General features: G+C 41.5%; 2 protein-coding genes across 6 annotated transcripts in view; one reads left to right on the top strand and one right to left on the bottom strand.

Moving 5' to 3' along the window:
* GOLGA5 (golgin A5) overlaps window positions 1-19,620 on the bottom strand; it is a 496,232-nt gene that overhangs the window by 162,836 nt on the left and 313,776 nt on the right. The gene's annotated exons all lie outside the window — the stretch shown is intronic.
* Window positions 1-19,620, top strand: part of BTBD7 (BTB domain containing 7) — a 75,660-nt gene that overhangs the window by 23,854 nt on the left and 32,186 nt on the right. For 4 of the 5 annotated variants that reach the window (XR_014547499.1, XM_083611348.1, XM_083611349.1 and 1 more), the window contains 2 exons: window positions 2,922-3,110; window positions 8,750-9,829. Coding sequence is in view for 3 of the 5 variants with exons in the window: in XM_083611348.1 (XP_083467474.1) it covers window positions 3,029-3,110; window positions 8,750-9,829 (1,162 nt within the window). In the remaining 2 variants the exon portion in view is untranslated. Of the gene's footprint in view, window positions 1-2,921; window positions 3,111-8,749; window positions 14,335-14,598; window positions 16,956-19,620 lie in introns of those variants that run through there. The other variant, XR_014547500.1, reaches the window with a different exon arrangement.

The following is a 19,620-nucleotide window of genomic DNA, read 5'->3' as shown; positions in this document are numbered from 1 at the left end:
CGTCTCTGTGGAGCTCTGACAAAGGATGTTCTTTATTTCTGTTAGTGCAGGCTCCCAAAATATTTTAATTATTACGCATTCCCAATCATGCGAAAGTTTTACATTTCCAACACCGGTTGCTTATTGCTGGGTGTTTTTTGCACATGCTAGTTGGGCCAAGTTCCAGCAAATCATAATCTTATAGAAATTTCCCTTGAGATTCATGCAGAACTGTTAATTTGTAAAAGGAATGGTTTCATTTCAGCCAAATGTACCCCACAGATAAGAAAAAAGATTGGCCCCTGTGGTTGTGGAGGCATAATGCACTGCTTATGATGCAGTATGGTATGTTGCAATTTGAGAAAGGTAAAACATGTTTTTCTGGAACAAGTCCATTTGATCTTGTCCCCTTCACAGCATTGCTGACCATGGTCCATTTTAATTAAACCTAAGTAGATGGCTGTAACTGTTTTTCTTTGCAGACAGGACCCAACAAAAAGTGGTGACCCTTTGTCAAAGAGAGTTCCTACTTGCCCATGTGCATGGCTTGGGTTACTGGGGTCATGTGGCCAGAGCAGCACAGTATCTCAAGATCTGTCTGCTATTTTACTCACTCTCACACACCCAGTTTTTTGTTAGACTCAAAAGCGCTACAGGGAAGGGAGTGCCTCCCTTGCTTCACATACAAGATCCTACATGCAGCACATCTCATTTTGTAGGTTTACATATCACAACTCAGTTACATTGACTTACAACCACACACATCTCTACTCTTTATTTTATTTCTGAAAATACTTCTGTACTGCTTTTCATGTGGTTTACCAAAGCAGCATACAGGTTGATCAACAATGTTAGGTTAAAACAAAACAGAATATACCAAATAAGTTGCATAAGCGCAATAAATAGAGCCAGCAATTCCCAATCCACAAATTCCTAGGTGAACAAAAGTGTTTTTAATTGCCATCAGAAATATGTTACCGAGGTGCCTGCCTGGTCCCTGTGGGGAGACTGTTCTATAATGCAGGCACCGCTGCAGAGAGAGCCCTTTTCCTGGTTGATGCCTGGTCAAGTAGAGCAGGCTGAGGCACTTCCAGGAGGAGTTCCTCTGAAGATATGAGTGGCTTGGCAGGTTCATGTGGGATAATGCATTGCCTTAGATAATGGGGTCTTAAGTTATTTTGAGCTTTATCAGTCAATACCAGAACCGTAAACTTGGTTCACAAGCAAATTGGCAACCAGTGCAAACTGCCAATCAGAAAAGCGTAAAGGTAAAAAAGGTAAAGGACCCCTGGACTATGGGGTGCAGCGCTCATCTCGTTTTAGGCCAAGGGAGCCAGTGTTTGTCCACAAACAGCTTTCTGGGTCATGTGACCAGCATGACTAAACCACTTCCAGCGCAATGGGGCACTGTGATGAGTGCCAGAGCGCATGGAAACGCCGTTTATCTTCCCACCACAACGGATACCTATTTATCTACTTGCTTTTGAACTGCTAGGTTGGCAGAAGCTAGCAGAGTAATGGGACAGAGCAATAGGAGCTCCCCTCGTCATGCGGATTCGAGCCCAAGGGTATAGTGTACTAAAAGCCTTCTTGGCCCCAGCATTTGGCACCAGTTGCAGCTTTTGATCAAAGCCTAGGAGCTGCTGCCCCCTATAGAGCAGATTACAGTAGTCCAATATTTGTCCCAAAGGTGTATATTTTTAGGACCCATCTTATTTATATGGGTGCAAGTTGTTTTTAATGGTTTTTAATGTTGAAACCTGCCCTTGACCTTGGGGTGAAGGGCAGGTGATAGATAGACAGACAGACAGACAGATAGATAGATAGATAGATAGATTTTCAACAGCACTTTTTGTGTGCTCATGAGTTGCATAAAACCACTATACCTGCACATCTGAAACATTTATAGGAAGTGATTTTTTCTCAGATGTCATTAAGAATATAAAAATGTACATCTAAACAATAATTAAAGCTGGGATAGCATCATCAAAGGCGCAGGAGGGCCTGAGTTGAACAGATAACTTGGTATTAGATGATGGCATATTTTCAGCACAAGGAAAGTGTGCAGTAAGAACTGGTCCCTCATATACAGCACTTTATTGCCTTTATAACCCAACCAGTTAGGAACTCAGGTGTATATAAACTAGGCGCCAAACAGCACCTTGAATCTAGGTTGTGGTTGCCCCAACAGAATATCTATTCACCAGGTGGTTGGATTAAATGACCCTCGTGATCCCTTCCAGTGCTACAATTCCATCATTCTGTGGTCTCAACTACATTGCTTGACTGCAGCTTGCTCTTACAACAATGTACTTGTCCCAGTATACAAGAAGGAGAAACACATACAGTGGAAATGGAAATGGTATTAACTGTGGAGTAAGGCAGAGGTTTTTAAACTGTGGTCGCTAACCTGGCACCCAGAAATCTCCATGTATTTGCAATTGGACCCACACCGGTAGCAAAAAGCACCTGGCTAATTTTGAACATGGAACCCAACTTTTCTCCAAGGTTCTTAAGGTCCTGCATGGCAATCCCATGTTGGGTTAAGCTGACGGAAATAGTGGCTCACCTAAGGCCATCCATTGAGCTGGGAAATAGGATTGTCTTGAAAATGTCCATATTGGCTACCACAGATTTTGCATTTATTTAAACTGCTGTGGCTTAAATGTAATGTGTGAAAACATTCTAAACATTTTAAAGCTGCACTATTCCCCACTGAATACAGTGGGATTTACTTCCATGCAAACATGCATAACATTGGGCTACCAATCTCTTAAACTGTAGCAGCACTGCTGATTTTGCTTTTGCATTCTAAATGTGTTTTTCTCACTCAGGCATTTGTCATAATGAATGTTCTCTTACTGAATTAAGTACAGTATTAAGTACAGCTGTGTACTTGGGAAGACAGCAGTGATTATGATTATTATTATTATTTTGTTCAGAAATGGAGGCAAAGAACCTACCTGAGCCATGTCTTGAAGTTTTATAATGGATTATGGAACTGTGTGCTGACGAGCCAGCAAGTGGGATGCCTGAGTGACTGAAGAAAATGGGTGCTAATGCTTCGAACTACCCTCATTCGTGTTCCCCAAGGGTAGGGGGAAATTCTCAGGCACAACAGACATTCATAGGTAAGTCTCTCCTGTCTTTAAGTTTTTATTTCCAGGGCATAGGTTTTCTTGTGATATCTGTAAAGAAAGAAAGAAAGAAAGAAAGAAAGAAAGAAAGAAAGAAAGAAAGAGAGAGAGAGAAAGACTAGCAAGTTATATAGATCTAAGATACTAGGATACTGTGAACTTTGTGGGTTCACACAATTTCCATTTATTACGTTTATGAGTCATTCTGTAACAATGTTCTCTGAGCAATGAGCAAATAAAAGGACTTAACAAAATCATAAATAGTCTCAAGTAAACGCTAAAAGCCAACAACCAGGGCAGTACAATGTAACTCTAAGCATATCCACTGACATAAAAGCAAAATAACAGTCTTATAAGGTTAAAACATGCATCCAACCAGCAGAGTTTAAAATTCTTTTCGTCACTAAATTAAGGTTATTCAACCATCAAACATCAAAACCTCATCAAGGCTGTGCAAAGTATTAGGCACTGAATTTTTTAAAATGTAGGGTTAGGGAGAGCATCCTGTAAATGGGGGGTGGGGCACAGTAGTGAAGATTCTCTGCTTGTGTAGCCAATCTCTAAATAGGATTAAGAGGCATTTGACAAAGGGCATTCATTGATGATGTTAGGTGTATATACATGCAGGTTTAATAGGTAAAAAACAGCACTTTGATTTGGCCCCAGAACTCAATCTGGAGGCAACCAAGGTGAAAAAGAACTGGTCTAATATGTTCATAATTGGTAACTACCATGGCAAAATGTGTTTTTATCTGCTTTGGATGTACTTTTTAATTATAACATTTGGAATACTTACCTTGAATTGAATGCATTGTAGTACTTATTCAAACTCCCTGGATGGCAAAATCAAAAAAGTGTCCATACAAGGTGACAATGGTCTCAATGTCAAGAGAGCATGCCTAGCCTCTCCCAGACTCCCTCACTAGCTCCTCCTCTCAGGTGCAGCAGGAAGGTGTATGGAAGTTTTCACATCTCTTTTAAACCAGCCACACTTGTTGTGATGTCTGAAGCCTGACAAACCCATTGGCCTTCTTAACTACGGTTAGCTGAAACAAGCCAGCTTCAAGACATGGGTTATGCAGCTATCTTGTTGCAACTAACCATAGTTAACACCAACCACAGTTTAGAATGTGGTCATAATGCTAAGCTGTGGCTAATTGAAATCAGAAGTAAAAATTCCCAGTCTCCTTAAGGCTATGCCAAAGGAGAACATGGGATGCATGAGACAAAGGCTTATGCATGTAACAATAATCCAGTGCTTATTGTTATGTCAAAACTGAATCCGTGTTGTTGTTTTTTACCTCGTTCCTTGTTTCTTCTGTGAATCTAGTTTTCATCTTGCCCTTCTACCAGTTTCAACTGTGTTAATGGTGCTGCCTCAACCTGATTTTCAGTTTCTCCCACAAGCAACCTTCTGCCCACATCCAAATATGCTGTGAGTCTCCTGTCTAGGGGCAGTAAATTCCCCTTGCACACGTGTCATCACTTGGATGGCATTGGATACAACAACAGATTTTTGATCCTAGAGATATATCATTCTATTGTTGTAAGTTCCACATGCATGTTACATCTAGGCTCATAAGCAAGCAGCAGGGTGGGCTGGCGCAATCCCAAGTCCCACTGTAAGTAAAGTATATGTGCATTAGTAATAGGAGTGAACAAGGGTCACTTTAGCTTTATTGGGCAATCAGCTACCCCTTAAAATACAATTTGCTCGGCTGTGGCATGTGGAAGTTGTTCTAAAGTTCAAAGTGTTTTGCAAGTCAGTTTCTCATGGATAACATTTTTCTCTCGGCTGCCACAAAATAAAAGGCCAGATCAGATAAGGAGAACACACTTAACAAAAATGAGTTTCCACCCCCCAACATTGTGGGGCTGGAAACTGGTAGGAGACTGCAGATTTCAGAATTAGAAACTAGGCTTCCTGCAAGTTTGGTGTTTGAACTCCATGATTTTGTCAGGTTTTGCCTCTGGCACAAACTTGGAATAAGTACACTATTAAAATAACGTCTCATTGTTAGCCCATCAGACTTAATAGCAAGATTGTTCTTGCTCAAGGTAAATCTTGGGTATTAATTAACCCTAAGTCCTTTGGAGGCTTCCCTTGAAGCCTCAATTACTACTTGAATATTTCCAACTTGCAGCAAGCCTGGTTTTTGTTCACTTTTCTCTGGAGCATTTTTTGAAAGTCATGTTAGATCTTTTTTGTTTGAACTGCCTTTTAGGCTCCATGGTAAAATGGCCCCAGGTGTGTATAGCAGGGACAAGGCAGGGTTGGGCTTCTTTTTCAAGCTTTCCTTTAGAAAGTTACAACCAACTTGTGGAATTGAACAGGGAAGAGTCTGAATGCAAATCCATATTAAGAGGGTACTGAAAGTAATTATAATGAACTTGCAGAGTATCTTTAAAATGGATTTCAGGACAGTCCCAAAAGTATTGTTCTATGGAAATGTAAGAATTGTTGTTGAGTTGCTTTCTTGGCCTTTAATTAAAATAGAACAAGTATATCTATGTAGGATTTTATACGTAAGCAAAGCAGATTTGTTTCATGCCTTCTGTGAAACAATGAAACTGTTGCAACATAACATTATGTTGCCGAGATTCAGCACACCCTCCATCATAAAGCTTGCAGATTAGTGTAACCTAATCCTCTTTGTCACACAGCTGACCCATCCTCCTGGACCTCCCAGGTGGAAATGTTGATTTGTTATATGTTAATTTGTTCCCTGGCAGGGCATCCTCTAAACATGTTCTGTCCTGGACTCATCCATTTAAATGGTAATAGCTGCTGCAGGACAAACTTCAGGAGACTTGATTGCATATGATGTCATCCCTGACTTGCCTAGTCTTGATTGGCGTTTCACATGACCTCCCCCTAGCAATAATTATTGGTTCATTTTGTAGGGGTGGAGCAACCATTTTGTCACATCATCTACAGTTTGTTTTAAACAAAGTGTATCATGGGGGAGGGTGCTTTCTTTTTTGATCCCATGAGCCAGGCACCTTTTGGTTTGTTCCATATCTGAAATAGTTTAGAAAAATTAACATTTTGGAACTTACAAGCTTATGTCTCCTGCTCAGTAGTATTATCCAATCCACCAGAGGAAGGATTTTGCCTAAGTGAGGGTTGTTTTTTATGTTGTTCCTATGTACTTCAATCTAATATAATCTATTTATTTTAAAGAGTTCTTACTGACTAGTTATCAGTATTAGATTTCACCTATGTTGTTAACACAGTCATCTTAAGACTGCTTGATTATGCTCTTGGCTTCATGCCCAGATCAGCAAGAGAGCTCAGAAACTTGGTTAGATGGGACAGGGCCAGAGACCTTGCTTCTCATGCCTTCTGTTTTTGTTTTGTGGCCTATCCAAGACACCATAAGGCAGTGGCAGCTAAGAAAAGTAGTATTTGCTAGTGGATTAAAACTCTGTGTTATACTTGGGCCAAGTATATGATACTTACGAAAAAGCACAAGAGCATGAAAAGCAATATAAAAGTTGAATGAAACCTTTGCATGAGGAAGAGCATGGCATCAATTTAATAGATATAGATGTAGTTACATAAATACGCGTCAGTTTGCCTTGAGGTACAAACAGTTTAAGACAGAAGTGCTTTCTATGTCTGTGATGGGACTACAAACATTTCACATTGTTAGGTGCTACCTCCCTCGGCCAGTAAAGCGAGATGAGCGCCGCAACCCCAGAGTCGTCCACAACTGGATTTAACGTCAGGGGTCCCTTTACTTTTACCATAACATTCTTAAGAATGAGCCTCAGATTTTTAGATGCTAGGCTTACCCAGAAGATTATGTGCATAGAAGAAGGTTCTGAATTGGTCTGCAAGCTGATATCCTGACGGGGAGTCCAATTTGTCCCACAAAGTCATTTTCCTCAAACCACCTGCCCATCAGCTTACATCACCTGTGTCCTCATTTAAGCAAGAGGGCAGGTGAGAAGACAAAGGAGCCTGTACATGGCTTCTTTCTCTTCTCCCCACCAATGCTCTCTGAAAGGAGAAGCATGGAACTTCTACAAAGACCACTTCTGCCAAGTGCCTTAAGGCTCCTGTGTGAGTCTTCGCAGGCTCATGTGGAAGTGCGGGGATTGTCTTAAAGGCCTTTGCAAACTTGCTGTTTGAAGCAGTCTCCCTCCTTTTAAGCATTGCTTGAGTGATGTTAAAAGGAGGGGGGCACTGCTTCAAAGAGTGGTTTTGCAAAAGGCTTTCCAACAGCCCCACCCACACTTCTGTTTCAGGCTCCAGAGGCTCACATGGGACTGCAGGAACTGTCTTCAATCCCTCTGCAGTCAACAGAACAGTTTTGCAGCAGTTGTAGGTTCCCATGAGCCAGACAACCAGGGTGCATGGAAATCCCGTGCAAGGGATATTGAAAAGTGGGCAGCAGTGCCCACCTGGCAGTTATGTACCACTATAATGGCATGTGATTGCCCGCTTGCCTGTCAGATTTGCCCTGCGAGGCCAATCCCAGTAATGATCTGTCCTGTGGAGCCACTTATCTCTGTGATAAATGATGCAAGCAGGATGCAGTTATCTTTAAAATATAAAAAATGTATCTTTTGTAAGATATCTCACTGTACTGGCTTTCCAGAAGACCGTATATGACTAGCAAACATGGATAGTCCTCAGAAACAGGATAATGAACAGACATAAAATAGATAAAAATAGTGAAACCACAGGAAAGCAAGTGGGATTTTCCCACTTAGTCACATATTCCAGATAAATGATTATAGTTTCAGGCCAGTTCTCCTTTTCGTAGCTGATGTGAAAAGGAGGAATCTCAATCTTCGTGTTTTCTAAGGCATTGGTCTTTAACCGATAGGTTGGTACCCCTCTGACCGAAGACAGGACAACATTGCCAATGCTATTTTCTTTTTAAGAGAAGCAGAAAGAGGGGAAGGGGATCTGATGAGAGTGAAATGGGAACATTCATTGTTTTAAAAAGTGTCTCTGTACTGCAGGTTAGGGCTAACTGTTGGTCCTAGGTCTGACAAGTGGAAGACTGCCAACTTAAAATTATTCCTGTGCATGTTACTGCTTTTGTGTCCATGGTTGTTGACTTGGTTGGTCCACTTTTTTTGCTCCACTTTGTGCCTTTATAGAAGGTTTTTGTTTTTATTATTGTGTTTTGGCAATTTGCTATTGTAAGTCACTTAGTACTATAGATCACTTAGAGGTGTGCAGTATAATTGTATAGCCGCTAGCATTTATTATTATTATTATTATTATTATTATTATTATTATTATTATTACTACTATTACTATTTGTTGTTGTTGTTTATTTCATTTCTGTACCACTTTATATAACATAAATTCATAGCAACATAATTAACAGGAAACTAAAATATTGTCTTAAAGATTTCAGACTAAAGCATTACAAAGGAGGTCATCTACAGAATGCACATTTAATGCAGCAAAGTTAACAAAAAATTAACATTTCAAAAGAAAACATTACTTAAGGAAGTTAAATATAAAATGCACCTTTTAAAAGAGCACAATTAGTAAGAGAATAAAATATTATCTTAAGCATAGAACATGCTTGCTGCACACATTTAACTACGATGTGTTCCAGGGTTTTCCGTATTAGATCCACACACAGTTCTCCTTTTTGTTTCAGGAACATCCTCCTATTCTCATCAAGGCTATGGCTGTGAATCCAAACTGTATAGCCTTGACCATGGCCATGAGAAACCTCAAGACAAGAAAAAGAAAAGCTCTGGGCTTGCCACCCTCAAAAAGAAGTTTATTAAGCGCCGAAAGTCTAGCCGGTCTGCAGATCATGCCAAGCAGATGCGTGAGCTACTCTCAGGCTGGGATGTTAGAGATGTCAATGCGTTAGTGGAAGAGTATGAAGGAACATTAGCCTTAAAAGAGCTTTCTCTACAAGCTAGTTTGGCAAGACCAGAAGCCAGAACGTTGCAGAAAGACATGGCTGAACTGTATGAGTTCAAATACTGTACGGATGTAGATCTAATATTTCAAGAGACTTGCTTCCCTGTGCATCGTGCAATTTTGGCTGCAAGGTGCCCATTTTTTAAGACCCTACTTTCTTCTTCACCAGAGTACGGTGCAGAGATTATAATGGATATCAACACAGCTGGCATAGACCTGCCCATGTTTTCTGCATTGTTACACTACTTGTACACAGGAGAATTTGGAATGGAGGACTCGAGATTTCAAAACGTTGACATCCTTATGCAGCTCAGTGAAGAATTTGGAACACCAAATTCTTTAGATGTTGATATGCGAGGGCTGTTGGACTACATGTGTTACTATGATGTGGTTCTCAGCTTTTCATCTGACTCTGAACTGGTTGAAGCTTATGGTGGAAGTCAGAGCTGCTTAGATGAGGAGCTCAGAGCGCACAAAGCTATAATTTCATCACGGTCCCCGTTTTTTCGACATCTACTACAGCGGAGAATACGGACCGGTGAAGAAATCACAGACCGAACGCTAAGGACTCCAACAAGGATTATACTGGATGAATCTATCATACCAAAAAAATACGTGAGAGTGATTTTAAACTGTATGTACACAGATTTGGTGGACCTCTCTATTTTGCACAGTAGTCCCTCAGTGGGGAGTTTAAGCGAAGTTCAGGCTCTTGTAGCAGGAAAGCCAAACATGACAAGGGCTGAAGAAGCTATGGAACTTTACCACATTGCTCTCTTCCTGGAGTTCAATATGCTTGCGCAAGGTATGTAGTAATTTTATATCTTTCAGAACCTGTTGCCCTACTTGAATCTGAATACAAATTTTAAGTTCCTCTCTTGTTGAGAGAGTTTTCTTGGCTGTAGTTTCCGGATATTGAAGACTGTGCTTATAGCCATCTCACACTAGCTAGGCAAAAATGTCTTAAGGTTAGACTTCTGTGAGTGAAGCTGTCAAAATTGGAATTATCAACTGATTAAAAGAATCTTAATTAAAGCTTGTATCATTAATTAACTAAGTTCATTCTTACTTGGAAGCAATTTGCTCTGTCTTTAATTTGCTCCCAGATAAAGGTACATAGGATAGCAGCCTTAATATGTATAAAGTTGAAGAAAAATGATACTTCTATCAAAAAAGGATAATTTATTTGCATTTAGATCATGCATGCATGTGTCGCAGCAGGCACCAACTTAAGAGCAATTTGTATATGTGTGTAAGAGAGAGGGGTACTGTCTCTTACAAGATGGCACCAGGTTTTTAAAGTAATTTCACGAATATGTTTTAATGGTGCCCGCTTCCTGACTGGAGCTCTTCAACTGATAAAAAGACTAATCAACCAAACAATTCCTGATGTGTACACAACAGCCTCCAATGGAAGATGGGAAGCTACCTTGTACCAAATCAGCCTATTGGTCCATTTAACTCTATATTTTCTGCACTAACTGGCAGCAGCTCTGCAGGGTTTCAGGGAAGAGTTTTCCCAGCTCTATCTAGAGCAGGGGTCAGCAACCTAAGGCCCATGGGCCACAAACAGCCCATAGGGGTCATTTAACCGGCCCACGAGCCACCCCGAACCGAGTCGCCCGCTCAACGAGTCTCGGCGCACTGCGCTAAACTGACGCGCCGTGGCGACTCACTTCCACGCCGCCAGAAATCGCGTCTGCACATGTGCAGATGCTGGAAATTGTGCACACACTCACATGCGCACGCAGTCTGGCCCATAGAGGGATCTCTGCTGGAGTGAACCAGCCCAGGCGAGGTAAACCTTGCCGACCCCTGATCTAGAGACACCAGGGATTAAACATGGGAAGTTCTGCATGCTTAGCATGTGATTTAGCAGCTCTTTGGAGGCACACTACCTCCAAAACAAACCCTAAGTATGTGTGCTTGGGAGTAAGCTGCACTGAACACAGTGGATTTGCTTCCAAGTAAATGTGCATTGGATTGCACTCTAAAAAAAACCTACTTGTGCAAGGGCTTGCACATACCATGCTCTGTCAGTGTGGAAACAGCACTTCCTTTGACGGTTTTTGACATGTTCTTTCTAAATTACTTTATTTTGAACAAGAAATAGGAGTCTGGAAACTCTTCTCCCCCCTCTTTTTACATGGGCCCAAAAAGTAGTGTTGGGTAAGATCAGGACTGACTTGTTTTTATTTTAAAAACATGAGACCTTCACAGAAATCCTTGCATGTTTTTGAATATTATCTACCAACTTGTCTGGAGATTCTCAGGCATGCAGATTCAATGTGAGTTATGATTCCCTTTCAAATTATCCACATTTAGAACATGAGAAAACTTTTTAAGCTTGTGAGGGATTTCCCTGTTGAAAGTATACTGTTTAAAGAAATTTTATAGGCCAGTGGGAAAAAAGTGAAGGTGATATTTGCTTTACAGCACTTGTGAATTGCAGTGTTAATTGCTGTTCCAGGGTTCTTGGGCTTAATCATGCTACAACAGGTTCCCCATCAGGTTGGACAATGTTTTTGGAAGTGGATCTGCTGCTATAGCACAAGAGTGACGTAGGAGGGAAATCTTCATTTTAGTTGAAGAGATTACAATGTTCATGCATGACTGTAGGGTTCTCTGTTTAGAATGTTTGGATATTACTCTTGTCATGTAATGATTTAGATACACAACTCAGATTAGGAATTATGCCATACTCCAAGTATGGGCTTGTTATAGTTGACCAGTGCTCGGGAATTCAACCCAAAATATGTGAGCAACACCTCAAATCCTACTTGAAAGAGGGTATTCTGTGGTGAGGGTGGATTGAGCAGTGGTGGTGGTGGTGAAAAGCACTTTGTACAGTGGTACCTTGGGCTACAAACACTTTAGGTTACAAACGCTTCAGGTTACAGACTCTGCTAACCCGGAAGTAGTCTCTCGGGTTAAGAACTTTGCTTCAGGATGAGAACAGAAATCATGCGGTGGCAGGCCCCATTAGCTAAAGCGGTGCTTCAGGTTAAGAACAGTTTCAAGTTAAGAACGGACCTCCAGAACAAATTAAATTCTTAACCAGAGGTACCACTGTAATGATCTATAAATGCTTAGTGTATATATTAATGCAAAATATTAAATGCCTTGGGCAACTCGCTTGAACATCATCACCATAATTCTTGTTTTTTAGTGGAAGCCAGGTCCACAAAGGCTTATGCAATGATAATTATTAGGCTTTAAGGTGAAAGTATTGTTTGCTTCGGATACAACAGATCAACCCTTTGGAAATTTTACAGTAGGGAAGCATTTAGGGAAATATGAAACTTGTTCCAGTGCTTTGGGAAAGGCTAATGGGAATAAAAATTATGTTTGAAATATGCAAGGGAGTTCTGTTTTTAATTTAAACATCTGCCACCCCCACCCCACTTTCATCATTTTGAGCACGTTGGTGACTATCTACAGGGGGTGGAGCTTGTTTTGTTTTTAGCCTCCAGTTGGATGAGAAAAAGAATTTATGCAATAGAACAGGGCTATAGTACTTTTTTAAAAAATATATATGCTTTTTTGTGAAATGCAGCTTTCTATACAAATCACATTAAGACAAAGCCCCTTGGCAAACAGGTGTATGTGGCTGTACTGGGAAAACATGTGATCAGCCACAGTCCTGTTTTGGGGGTTAGTACAAGGAATCTCCAGAGCCATACACTGTAATGTAGACGGCATTCTGCCAATTGACTATTTCTTTTCTGAAGGATTGATGTCTATTAGCGGAAACACCAAAGGCAGAGGGAAATTTTAGTTGCTATGGGAATAATACCTGAAATGCCCCTATGTTCAAGTCGTTAATTTGTCATCTATAACATCTGCATACTTTTCACCCTATGGTTTTATTTCAAATATCATTCTGCAATGTAATTAATGAAAACTCTTAAATAATTTCTTTCTTTCTTTTCTTTTTCTGCACTTAAAATCAACCTTAGCTTTAAAAATAAAAATCACAGCATAACCCCCTCCAAAGAAACGCTGAATGATGTGGTACTTTATTATAGACGAAATCAACATAAGATATTAAAATGCTGTTTTTTCACTTCTGTGCCACAGATTCTTTGATCTGGTTATACCAGTACGGGACTGAACCCCATCCACCATTTTTGGGAACTCTTCCTCCACTACCACTCATTGTGTTTCTGTCTCTTTTCTGAGAAATTTTCAGGGGGTTGGCATGGCGTACACTACTCGGTGGCCAAAAGTGTGTATGTGTTCTTCCTTTAACTGCAAAACATCACCATGTGAGCCTTGTGCAGCTCTTCCCCCACCCCCCCACTAAACTCTTTGAGCTCCAGAGGCATTCTTTGGAGCACAGCAGAGATCTTACTGAATATGCAGAAAATTTGGCCACAGTACTTCAGGACTTTGGGAAATGTTTTGGGGAATGTTTTGCAGGAAGGACGAACAACCAGTGAGTCTACAAACAGCCACACACAGATTGGGATTTTTGCAGAACACACATTTACCTTGACCACCTATTGATATTTTGTTTAGCCATGTCCTCCTTTTCCACAGCAAACTGTGCCCAAAATGACTCACAGTAAAACATTTAACACTATCAAAATGCCTACCATAGTGGAGTCGAGGAACAATAGGACAAAACCAGCTGTTGATAAATGTAGGGGGGGAATCAATATTACATTGAAATAATCTAGACTTATCACATAACAAATACTAAATCAAAATTATTACACAAGTGAATAATGTTAACCTAGTCCTGATGCACTCCAAGGGGCCACAGTCAGCTGGCTTACATACTGTTCAGAGTAGGCAGGGTCTCCAAACCAAGTGACTGCCTAGCAAGGTTTCCTTGAAAGCTTTTATGATTTGGATTGTTCTGTACAGAACTAGAAGAAGCAGCCTGCTAAGGTATCCTGGTACCAAGCTGTTAAGTGCTTCAAATGTCAATAGCCACAATTTTGAACTTGGCTTAGTAGCTCATGGGCAGTCAACATAGATCTTGCAGCCCTGTGTACAAATATGTACAAATCTGGCTGCTCCATTGAGCATTTTGTACTAGCTACAGATTCTAAATTATGGCTTATAAAGACATACTCACTCTCTTTTCTCCTTTGCTTCCCTGGGATGAATTATTTCCTCTCTTCCCTAGTTTACCTTAGATTTGATACCAACAATGATTAACTAATGTTTCCATGTTAACCAGATTTTGAAATCAAGGTTTGTCAAATGATGCTTAAGGGTGAATCCTGATAACATGGAAAGAATGATTGTTCTGGTTCAGGTATTTGCCCTGCATCTTCCAGAGTGAAGACAAAAATTACCGTATTTTTTGCTCTATAAGACCCACTTTTTTCCTCCTAAAAAGTAAGGGGAAATGTGTGTGCGTCTTATGGAGCGAATGCAGGCTGCGCAGCTATCCCAGAAGCCAGAACAGCAAGAGGGATTGCTGCTTTCACTGCGCAGCGATCCCTCTTGCTGTTCTGGCTTCTGAGATTCAGAATAATTTTTTTCTTGTTTTCCTCCTCCAAAAACTAGGTGCGTCTTGTGGTCTGGTGCATCTTATAGAGCGAAAAATATGGTATTCAGCTTCTCTGATTCTCTAACCTCTTTTAAAGCACACCTTTGACTTCATTGTGCCTAAGTTTGTGTTCTTTTTTGTTCTCCTCATTTGGGTAGGACTTCATTTTTTTTAAAAAAGGATGCCTTCTTGCCTCTAATAACTTCCTTGACTCTATTCATTAACCATGTTAGCATCCTTGTGTGCTTGGTAGTATCTTTCCTGATTGTCGGTATACATCTGAGTCAAGCTGTTGTGGTGGTGGCTGGTAGCTCTGGACTGGTGTACTGCTAAACCATAATTAGTGCAACCAAGGGAAGAGTTGAGGACGCAGGCGGCATTGTGGTCTAAACCACTGAGCCTCTTGGGCTTGCCAATCAGAAGGCCGGCGGTTCAAATCCCCACGATGGGGTGAGCTCCCATTGCTTGGTCCCAGCTCCTGCTAACCTAGCAGTTCAAAAGCACGCCAAAAAAAGTGCAAGTAGATAAATAGGTACTGCTCCAGCGGGAAGGTAAATGGCGTTTCCATGCGCTGCTCTGGTTTCAGTGTTCCATTGTGCCAGAAGCGGCTTAGTCATGCTGGCCACATGACCCAGAAAAACTTGTCTGCGGACAAACGCCGGTTTCCTCGGCCTGTAAAGCGAGATGAGTGCCGCATCCCCAGAGTCGTCCGCAACTGGACTTAACTGTCAGGGGTCCTTTACCTTTAAGGAAAGAGTGGAGATTTCTGCTGGGGAAGTTCATTCCCTGTCTCAGTTATGCTGAAAAGTGCTAAACTTGCACCAAGCTTCTGTGAAAAATATGAAGGTGCTGAACATGCTTTTGAAATCAGTAAATGAACTCTTCGTGTCATTTCCCCCAGCCACAGAAGAGCTGGGTGCTTTAAAACAGCCTCATTCACTAAATTTCCATATGGAGGCATTGTGTTTCCTTGAAGAAGATTGGATTCTTTAAAAAAAAAAAAAAGAACGATTGGCTATGCAGATTATGCAAAAGAGCTGACATAATTTCCTTGACGTATTGAGGACATTTTGGGAAACTTGAGAGCAGTAAGAGGCTTTTAAATCAACAGACACTGGTTGTTGCTACTTAAAATGCGGTGCAAGAAGAACAGTGCACTGGCAACCTCAAAACTCCAGATGTCAATATCAAATTAGACTAGGGTGGGAAATCAATAAATAATTAGATTTGGGTGAGGAAGCCCTGGCGTTTGCTGGCTATAGCTCCTGAACACTTCATGGATACGTGCAGATTGGTGCTGCTGATAATTCATCAAGGTGGACACATTAATTCATGAGATAGCTTCTGTTTTATGTTCCACTCCGGGGATGGGTTTTGCAAAACCTAGTGCCTCATTAGAAGTTGCAGCGGTTGGCTGGAGAGAAGTGTTGGGCTCTCCTCCTTTGTAACTGTCGTCTTGCCTCCCGTTAATGGAGCTGTTATACAGGGGTGGGGAACTTTTAGCCTGTGGGCCTAATTAGACCCAGGCAGACCTTGAAGATTGGTTCAACAGTCTGTTTAGGGGAAACCATGGTTGCCTTTCCGACACCTAATGTCAAGCTGTGACTTGAAACTTAAAACCACAGCTAAAGTGGATCGGGTACCTTCTAAGTACACTCCCTTTGAATCCCAAAGTTAGTGCTTTCTGAACTTGGCAACAGAAAATGGTGCCGATTTTTTTAAAATGCCAACTTCTTGATGCAAAGGAAGCATTGGCAGCACTCCCAAGTTTTCCTTCAAATCCTTGGCTTGAATTTGATGGCAGGAAGGGCTCTCTGGGAGAAGTGGCAGGAGGAGGTGTTAACATGGCGAGAACAGCAGCAGTATTGATTTTTTTGGAGGGGAGGTGAAACTAAGAAGGGGCTGCTGGGAGGCATAAAGCAGCAACAGTTGTGGCTTTTTGCCACTTAGAGATTTTTGCCCACAACTCTAGGACTTTTGGGGTCTTGGACCACCATCTTGATTGAAGCAAAATGCACTGAAAACCAAAACCATGTTTGTTAAGAACAGCAGGTATAAATGATGACTTACTGTGTGTTTGAAGGATCAGAAAACACAACTAGAGGTTTAACGTCTTGCACCATGCTGAGAGCAAGATAAGGTCTATTACTCTTTAAAGAGGTGGGGACATGACTCAAGCTAAGAGCCCTGGGTTCATTCCCTGTCATCTCCTGTTGAGGTTCTTCACAGTTTTTAACATATTATGGGCTGGAAGGGAAGTTTTCGTTGTTGGCAGTCCAGGATTTTGATTGAAGTATAGAATAATATAACACCACTACTACAAATCTATTAACTCAGGTTGCATTAGAGCATTAAATTAGAATTGTGATACCTGTATCTTACATACATTCAGTTATAAGCTGCCCTGTGCTTTGATTTCTTCTGGGGGGGGGGAATCAAGTTACAGTGGTACCTCGGGTTACAGACGCTTCAGGTTACAGACGCTTCAGGTTACAGACTCCGCTAACGCAGAAATAGTACCTCAGGTTAAGAACTTTGCTTCAGGATGAGAACAGAAATTGTGCTCCGGCGGTGCGGCAGCAGCAGGAGGCCCCATTAGCTAAAGTGGTGTCTCAGGTTAAGAACAGTTTCAGGTTAAGAACAGACCTCCAGAACAAATTAAGTTCTTAACCTGAGGTACCACTGTAATTTCTCTCTTGAACGGGGAGGAAAATTTAGGTGACAGGTTTGAAAGAGATCTCTGCCTGAGACCCTGAAAAGCTTCCATCAGTTCTAGTTCAGGCATTAGGATTAAGGCACCAATGGTCCCTAGAATTTTTATTTGTATGTCTTACGTGTTTTAATAAACGAATGTTGTAATCAGAATAACTATGCTATTTGATCCCTTTGTAAACTATCCTGTATTCTAATTTGAAAATCAGCAATTTGAATAAAAGTGTCAAATGGCATGTATCTTGATTAGTATAATCAACTGATTAAGCGAGCATCCATCATTCACTTAATTGTGTGGAAACTTACCCCTTTTCTATGCTAGAGGCCATTTCGGCAGCAACTGAATGCAGAGCAAACCATTATGAAGCTTTTAGTGACGTTATTTCTTCCAATAGAAATATCGTCGTTATAATGCCATTTGAGGAAGTGGGAATCCAAACACTGAATTTGGAGACTTTATTAAACTGGTTTACTTGATCATGTTGAGGTCATCTTTAGAGCTGCAAATGTAACATCTATACGGCAAAGTTTACATTTGATATTCAGCCCGCTTTTGCCTCTTGCCCTGCTCATCACTGGCATGTGGGCCCCAGAAGGCTGCTCAGGAGGGAACGTGGCCCTTGGGCTGAAAAAGGTTTCCTCATCCCTACCTTATACAGAGTCAGATCATGTCAATAGTGTGGAGCCTGTAGCCTTTAGATAATTCTTAGACTCCAACTCAAGTTGGTCCCAGTCAGCATGCCCCATAGTAAGGGATGTTGGGTGATGTAGCCTAGCAACTTCTGGAGGGCCACAGTTTCACCACTCCTGCCATAGGTCTGTGTAGTCCAGCATTGTCTACGCTGACTTAACTTAGAAAAGGTAAAAGCCTTTAAATATCTAGGCTTAATATTCACTTATAATCTCTCCTGGACTACCCATCTACAATCTGCCTTTTTCGCCGCAACCACGACCTCCAATGCCATTGTCCGATTTTACCACCAGAAGGGCGGCAAACACCTTCCAGCAGCAATTCAAATATTTAATGCCAAAGTTGTTCCTAAACTATTATATGGCTGTGAAGTATGGACTACAGCAATATCAGGTAACTTGGATCGCCCACTTCATATGTTTCTGAGATCTCTTTCCGGTGTCCCGAGATGCGTCTCAGGTGCAGCCCTACGACTTGAGTTCGCCCAGCCCTCAATTGTAAAACGAGCATGGTGTCGAGCCATTTCCTATAGCTCCCACCTACTAGCATCGGATGCTCGAATTAGAGGTGGTTTTTCCAATCTGATCCTAAGAGATATTCATAATTCCCCTTGGAAAACTACAATCAACCTCAAACTCCGCTCTCTTTTTAATCTGAACTGCAAAACTGTTCTTAAATTAGAGTGTATCAGTCCGGCGGCCCTACCTTCAATTAAAAAGAAGTTACAGCTACTTGACTTCTCTAACACAGCTGCCGATGCAAGAGGGCCGTGTTCAGGCCTAGCCCTAGCTATTCCTCCCCCTGAAGGAATCCCTCTATACTGCTTCACAATTTCTTCGGAGGCTAAGCGAAGGGCCTTTACCTGTGCCCGTCTCAACTGTTTTCCTACAGCAGTTCTGTCGGGTCGTTATTCCAGAGTCCCCATCGCAAACAGAACATGCAACTGTAATGACTCGGCCCTGGAGACTATGGAACATGTAATGCTCTTCTGTCCCAACTGGACAGATGAAAGATCTCGGTTTTTAACTCCTCTCATGAACAAGCTTCATCTCCCAATCCAGCCCTGGATAGTGTCCCTCTTTTTGCAAGATTCTGATTGTTGGATCACCGAGATGACAGCTAACTTCCTGCTCAGTGTGATGAAGAGGAAAGCTGCACTAACTTCTTTTTCAACACCACAGCTGTAGTCGATACTCTGCACAATCGGATGAAGTTCCAAGTAGCTTTATAGTACAAGGACAATGGAGCTAGGACAAATCTGAGGAGCTGAAGGACCCCTTTAATGATCCTCCTCCAGCCTCAGCAGTTTTTTGTCTTTTTATTCTTGAACTATCGGTCATTCGATGTTTTAAATCCCCTGTTGTTTCTGTTATCTCCTCCCCCCCCCCCTTTAAGTATTTGCCCAGGACGATATCTACCTTTACCTCCCCACCCCCATTTTATGTTATGCTGTTATTTCTATGTATATCATGCTATGGCCACACGGCTAATGCAATAAAATCTATATATACGCTGACTTACAGCAGCTTTGCTATGTCACTGGTACTGGCCTTTCCCATCACCTTTTACCAACAATTTAACTGAAAGGGCTGGGCGTTAAGTGTGAGACCTTCCGCATGTAAGATATATGTTCTGCGTCTGACGTGTGGCCTTCCCTTTTCTTGTTTGATTATCCATAAAGCAATCA

This window comes from Podarcis filfolensis (genome assembly GCF_964270895.1).
Source record: "Podarcis filfolensis genome assembly, chromosome: 1".
NCBI lineage: Eukaryota > Metazoa > Chordata > Lepidosauria > Squamata > Lacertidae > Podarcis > Podarcis filfolensis.
This window is presented reverse-complemented; position numbering and strand designations above follow the sequence as displayed.